This window comes from Calliphora vicina, chromosome 2 (genome assembly GCF_958450345.1).
Source record: "Calliphora vicina chromosome 2, idCalVici1.1, whole genome shotgun sequence".
Lineage (NCBI taxonomy): Eukaryota > Metazoa > Arthropoda > Insecta > Diptera > Calliphoridae > Calliphora > Calliphora vicina.
Window position 1 is genome coordinate 6,398,566 of NC_088781.1, and position 7,794 is coordinate 6,406,359.

Sequence of the window (7,794 nt, forward strand, 5' to 3'; positions counted from 1 at the left end):
TTTTTTTTATATTTTTTTTTTAATTTTTATTTTTAATCTTTAAACATCAAATATATATAAAAAAATGTAATGAATTATATTTAAAAAAAAAAAGAAATGACAAAAACATTTAATTTCGTATTCGAGTTGTTAAATATTGCTATATGTATATTTATTGTTTGTGTTTTATTTGTAAAAGGCACATAGTAATTAGTTAGGACTTGTTTGTTATCCAAATATTTATTTTATTTTTATTGTACATAATTGTATAAAAATAATATAATATTGCATTTAAAAGAAAAATTAAACTATGGTCGTCTTAAATAGAGAACTATTTCTAATAACATTGGTTTTTCAAACAGTTGTAATTATTTTACTTAAACAGGAGAAAAAGGGACATACATACTTGCATTTGCATGTAGTACTATATTATTTAGTTTGTTTCTTCGATATGGCATTTGTTTGTTTGTAAACATTAAGAAATGTAATGATATAAATACAGAAAGCAGCTTTGACTTTATAAATGAAAAATAATCAAAAATCTTTAAGTATATCGTTTGCTATTCTAATTCTAACACTGTCGATAACGCTCAGCATTCGTTTGTATGTTTTTCAAATGATTTGTGAGTTCAGCATGTAGTGGCTGCAAATCATCTTGGAGTTTTTGTAGTTTATCATTCTTTTCCTTATAGGAATCTTGCATTAGTTTTAATTCCTTTAATTTCTCTTTAGTATCGACTGTTAGTTTGGAAGCTCTCTGCAATAGTTGTTTTGCTCTCTCGCGAGCATTTTCTGAGTGTATGGCACGATCAGTCAGCGTTTGGTTGGCAGCTGAAGATGAATATTGCAGTTTTTGAGCATCAGCATGGGCATTTTTAGCTGATTCTTTTACTTTGTCAGCCTCATTTTTGACATCCTTGGCATCAAGTTCATTTTTGAGTATGTTCTTCTGCAGACGATTTACCTTTTTGGCCAATTCCTCAACATGTTGAGCAGTGGCATTAGCTGGAGCTTCAGCCTCGCTAGTTTCAGCATCAATTTTATCTAAATCTTTGGCGGCCAATTCAATGTTACTGTTGGCTTGCAAAATAGCATCAAGAGCAATATCTTGTGAGATATCGGCATCATCAAGGTTCTCCACTACAGTATTGGCAGTGGTTAATATTTCGTTGGCCAATTCTTTGGTGGCATTTGCTTTGGCTTGTAGCTCTTTGACACGTGCCAAATCACTACGCGTATTATAAATAATAGATTCAACATTTTTCAGGGAAGATACAGCATTGTTGATTTTACCTCCCAGGTTTTGGATTTCGAATGGATCTAAGGTTAAGTCTAATGTCAATGTTTTTTGGGACAATTCTTTAGTATCGGCGGGTAGGGCAGTTTGATTTTTCATAAAATCTGTTAGGTTTTGAATCATGACTTCACCACGTTTTATATTGAGTTCTGTACGGTTCAGATAACGTTCGGCATCTTCATGGGCACTCTTGGCCTTTTGATAGGCTTCTGAGGCATTCACTTTAGCCTGGAATAGAGCACGTATGGTTTGATCGGCTTGGTCTTTTTTCTCTTTAATCTCTTGTTCAGTATCCTTGGCAACTTTCAGAGCCTTTTCTGTGCGTGTAAGCGCTCCAATTTCACAAGATAGACCACCGCATGAGCCACAGCCAGCACCACCGCATACATTGTCACAAGGATCACTCTTACTGCCACAAACTTCATTATTTAAATTAGGAATCATGGAGGTGAGTGAATTCAGTTCTTTGTTGTATTGATCGATAATCTCATCATTGGCGGTAATGGCCGAAACGTCGTCTTTCATTTTGTTGGCCAAAGTTTCGACACGCTTACAATTACGATCAGTGTTGCTAGCAAAATCTTCAGCTTCATTTTTGATGTTCGATAAATCCAAAACACGTTCATAGGCATTACGGGTCAAATTGAGAGCGCCCTCAATATTGGATTCTTGCAGTTGTATGCCATGTTCTTTTAAGTCTTGTGATAGTTTTTTCACCAAATCGGATTGGGTTTGCAATCCTTCCAATTCGACGGCGGACAAACTGAGGGCAGAATATATGTCTTCTAAACTGGCCTCTGTGTCAATAAGTTTTTGACTAGCTCCACTCAATTTGCTTCTCAATTCTGCAACTTCCTTATCCAAACCATCAATATCCTTTAAGCTAACCGAGGTATTCTGCAGCAAATCTCTTATGTTTTGTAATTTTTTGTCCAAAGTGTTAAATTCCGAAGTGTAGGCTCCAGTAGCTCCAATCAATTTGATTTCCTTGGCTCTTTGAATAGCTTCAGCGGTAGCTTCTTCCAGTTCCTTTAAGATCAAGTCCCAATTGTTGAAACATTCTCCGCAGGGCATGCAATGTGGCGATTCACCAATATAACCACGAGCACATTGATTACACTTATAGCCCCCAATTCCCTCGTGGCACACACATTGTCCAGTTTCACGGTCACATTGGAAGTCGGCTGAACCATAAGCATCACACTCACAAGGTTGACATTTCTCATTGGGATTACCCCAGAAGTTGGACTGACATTGATTACAGGCACGACCACCAAAACCTTCCTTACATTCACATTGGCCATCATATCGGTTACATTGTTCAGATAGCGAACCAATAGGATCACATTCGCAAGCTTCACAACCCTCACCCGAAGCAATCTTCCAATGGTTGACGGCACATTCATCGCAACGTAAACCTACAACATTGGGCAAACAAGGACATTGACCGGAAACACGATTACAGTATTGCAGAGTGTTGTTAGTGCCTAAGAAATCGCAATCGCATTGGACACAATTTTGTTGTAAAGCATCTCCAAAGAAGCCGTCGCGACATTGTTCACAATGATCTCCAGTGGTGTCGTACAAACATTTCATGCACTTGCCAGTACGTCTATCGCAATTGCCAGTGTCGTATATGTCAATATTGTTACCACAATCACATTTTTCACAGGAACCGCCGGGAGTTTCGGCATCGCCAAAGTAGTTGTCGGCACAAATATCACAGCGAGGTCCATCATAACCTTCTTGACAGTGGCAAATCATATTGTTATTGCGGGAATCCAAAGAACAACCATCGGCATGAGCATTTCCACTTGCAATGGTATCGGGACAGCGACAGGCACGACATCCTATTTCACTACCCAAGTAGGGGTTACCATAATAACCATCCAAACAGGCGTCACAAGCATAACCGGTAGTATAATCAGCACAACTTAAACATTGGCCTGTACGTGCATCACACTGTTGGGCATGACCATTACATTCACAAGCCTGACAATTGGGGAAATTCCAAAAACCTGGTTGACATTGATCACATTCACGACCATAGGTGTTGGGATGACAACCGCATTGACCGGTAATAACGTCACAATTGTTGTCCTTAGCTCCTATGCTGTTGCAGTCGCAAGCCTTGCAACCTTCTGGTCCAAAACCATAAGTACCGGGAGCACATTGGTCACATTGGCGACCAATAACATTGGGTTTACAGTGACAATAACCACCCTTTGATTCACACTCCTTACTCAATGATCCAGTAGGATTACAATTACACATACTGGCACCATCGTAGATAATCGAACTAACATAATTCTCCAATTCACGACAGCGTTCATCAGCAAATGCACCGTAACGCAAGTCGTACAGTGATTGATTACAACCCATTTGATAGTATTCCTGGCGACGCGAATCGGCTGTGGGAGTACCAGTAAACACGCTAGTGAGCTCTATGCGTGGTATCAATGTTAGCGAATCTATCATTATGGTGGCAGTGGGATTGTCTTCATTGTGTCTGCGTCTTTCGAAGTGTATCTTAAACTTGTAAACCTTGCCAGCCTCCAAGCAAACTTCACGCAAAGCAATAACTTGACGTTCACGGTCTGGTAAGTAGAAAGGCACACGAGACTCGTAAATACTGGAACCAGGTGGCACTGCAGCAGCGCAATCTCCTTCTGGATCAACTTCGTCTGGTCGTATTAAAGTGATAAAGGCATCTTCCCAATCTCCTCTGGAAGTGGATTGATAACGAATGACTACATCATAGGGCATGGAGCGTGGTATGTCATCAACTGTTATGATGAGTTCGGAATTTTCAGGTACACGTATGAAACCAATGCCTGTTGAATCTGGAACACGATCCTGAGGTGGCTGGTAGGGCACCATTGTACAGTTACCATTATTCGAGTACGAAATGCAATGTTTAGCTACTTCAGCTTCGTGAACTAACACCAATTGATGGATGAAATAATTCTGTTTTGGTTGGGAGCAGGTGCGACCTGTCATATGAGGACGGCAACGACATTGACCGGTAATAACATCACAGAAGTTATCGTAGGAACCACCAACATCGCAATCGCAGTGGGTGCAACCATCTTCCGATTCAGAAAGACCGTACGTTTCAGGGGCACACTGATTACAATCCTTACCGGTAACCAAACGTTTGCAGGTACACTCGCCAGTATACATATTACAGCCGGAATTATCCACCGTTCCTAAAGTATTACAGGTACAGGATTCACAACCATCAGGATTTTCAGCTACCAAATTCCAGAAACCATCTTTACAGGTGTCACAACGGCGTCCCTTAACATGAGTTTTACAATGGCATGAGCCGGCCTCAGCTCCATTTTCGGGGTCATTTACTGAGTCACAAATACCTTCATCTAAGGAACCAATTTGGTCACAATCACAAGGCTTACAAACATAGGGACTGCGTATATCCTCCACGGGATCACGATAGAAGAATGGCATACACTCTTCACAGTGCTGACCCTGAGTATTATGCATACAATTGTCACAGACACCTCCAGAAACACGACCAGATTGCTCGAATACCGCTTCATCGAAATGGCAACTAACTGCATGATCATTACATTCACACTTCTTACAGGCATTGGTCTGTTTGCCAAAGGCAGGTTTCCAGGGGAAGTCATTGAAGAAATCTTCACACGATTCGCAATTAAAACCCTTGGTGTTGTGGGTACACTGACAACGGCCATGTACCATATCGGGTTCGGTAGCTTCGGTGCCGTCCAGGGGTAAACATTGCGAGGCATGGCCATAGCAGGAGCATGAACCACGAACAACCATGTTGTTGATACCATAATAATACTTCTCTTCGTTTTCCAAACGGTTGTCTAGCAAATTGTCACCCAATTTGTGGAGTTTCTTAAAAACAACACGCAGATTTGTTACCTTGAGCATGTTTTGTACATGAGCAGCATAGGGATCTGTTACGTTGATATTAGGAGGTAACACACGGAAAATCACTTCACCATTACGTGAGGGCTCCACATTTGAATAACGAGAGGTACACACTACATCGGTGATGTTGCGCAATATGGTCGGCACACCGGGGAAAGAGTCCGCGCAATCGTAGGCAAAATAACGATACACATGCCATGTCTGACCGAAATCAAATGAACGTTCAATGTACATAGCGGCCGGACGGAAAGTTGTGAATGACATAATTAAATGCGTAAAATGGAACTCTGCTTCCAAATCCAATTGTATAGAAACATCTTCCTTGCCGTTCTCCGATTGCCACCAAGTGGGAATAGTGCTGCCTGGCTTTGTCTTGTACACTATTTGCCCAATGCGATGATTCTTGTAGGCATCGTTGCGCGTCTCAACTCGAGTATCACACAAGAAACATTTCTTATCCTGCAAATGGGATAAAATGCAAAAGCGTTCGGGCGCATGCAGACCACAAGTCGAAGATGCTGATAGACGGTTTTCACGACCAATCAACAAATTACCCGTGGCAGGATAACACGAGGATCTCTCACAAGGATGCGTTTTTATATATTGTCGAGGAGGATTCTGAGGACGATCACGTCGACCAGCATGCTTTTGCTGAGCATCGATTGTGCGTACTAAACATGAAATACTTAATAATACAATAACAAATATTGTTGAGATAAGCGTGAAGCGGCTGCTAACAGAGCCGCTCCAGCATGACTTTGTCATGTTGTTAAGCTATTTTTGCTTGATGATTTCTCTCCGTGACTTGTCTGGTTGTTTGTTTGTTAGTGTGGTATTATTTTATTTGGTGTGTGTGTGTGCGTGCGTGTGTAAGTTCTTCTTGTTCTTTAGTTTATAAATTTCCGGTCTTAATCACAATAAAGACCCTATAGAGCAAAAGACGCTCTAATTTCGTTTAATTTTTTTTCTTGCTTTCAGTTCGTAGTGATAAGTTTTTTATTATGCGACAGGGTATAGAACCTTCACTTTCTTCAGAATGTGATTTCCCCTTTTTTAGAACATGTTCGTCACTAGTACTTCACCTGCAAAGTAATTGATATTGATTAATTTAGATTTTAATTAAGTTTATAAATATGAACTTACTTGTTTTTTTAGTGAAATTGTTTATAATTAAAGTAGAGTGTACAGTAGTTGAATGGGGATCTGTAAAAGTGATACATATTTATTAAAAAATAGTTAAATAAATAAATTTAAATGTCAATTTAAAGAGTATGGTGTTTTTTTTTGGGTAAATTAATGATAATGCTATTTTATATTGTTTGGTTTTGTGCAATATTTTTGTTAGTTAAAACTGTTTTACAAAAAAAGGAAGGTAATATTTAAAAAACAAGTAAATTAAAAGAAAATTTTTAAACAACAATGAAATTAAAGAATAATACCAAAATAGTAACAAATTGCATATAATCAGGGGCAGTTTTTCAAGCTTTATGATTAAGAAGTAAAGATTTAAAAAAAATGCAAAATGATAAACCCACCACAACACGAGTTGCGAGCTGGAAATTGCAGTAGCACCAGAAAATTTAAAAATGAGAATTTTCATTAATCTGACAAGTCATGTTCATTGTCTTTGAGTAAATATTTTTGGAAGGAAAATTGGACTATTCATAAGTACACATATATCGAAAACTCTCCTGTTAAAGACCTAATTCAGTTGTCAAACAAGTAAGAGAAAGAGAACCATACACGTCTGTGCCTAATCTGATAAATCCTTAACCAAATTATACTTTTAAATAAAAATTGTATATACATATTTTCAGGTAAACCAAATTTAAAAAAAATTTTTTTTTCAAAATTAGTTTTATTCTTTAATTTTTTTTATTATTTATTAGTTAAAAAAAATGTATAACAAACAATTTTTTTTGGGGAAAAAAATCGAATAAAATTTTTTTTCCGGAATTTTGACCCATTGTAGGTCCGACTTAATATGACGTTATATACGCCGTTGAAAAGGGCTTTGAAATATCTAAACTTTGTAAATAACAATTAACAATTAATTTAAACTTTTTATTTTTAATTTCTCCTACATCCGGCTATTTTTTTTGGCATATTTAACAGTGTTTTTGAAAAATAATTAAAATTTTTGGATCATACAATTTCTAAATTGATATTTTCCTGAAAAGTACATTTTTGCTTTAAAAACTAAAATTGTTTAGTGGTTTTTGTTTCTTGCATTCCTTTACTTAAGAGAGCAAAGTTACAAACTGTGTATTTAAAATGTATGCCTGGGTAAATTATTGACGAAAGTCATATTAACATTTTGAGTCGACCAAATTTTAATTTTCAAATTAGTCCAAAATCGAGTTTCGGCCAGCATTCGTACAAAATTTTGCAGAATACCGAAGGTTAGGTTCCATGGGTAGCCACTCTTCAAGCAGCTCTCTTGGGTCCATTAAAAAAACTGATCCCATTGTGATACCCAAGGGGTAAACGTCTGGGTATTAATTATACGTCCATCGTTTCCAGGCTAAACCAACCAGATTCTCTGATGAAAGAGTAGATTCGTCTAAGACTCAATCTTGATAGCTCATCTAAGCATG

The 7,794-nt window shown here is 38.0% G+C and overlaps 1 protein-coding gene across 1 annotated transcript; it reads right to left on the reverse strand.

Annotated features, from left to right (window-relative positions):
• LanB1 (laminin subunit beta-1) lies at window positions 1-6,279 on the reverse strand. The gene has a single exon (XM_065501567.1). It carries the CDS (start codon window positions 5,960-5,962, stop codon window positions 551-553), a length of 5,412 nt encoding a protein of 1,803 aa, XP_065357639.1. The 5' UTR covers window positions 5,963-6,279; the 3' UTR covers window positions 1-550.
• Between the last annotated feature and the right edge of the window lie 1,515 nt (window positions 6,280-7,794).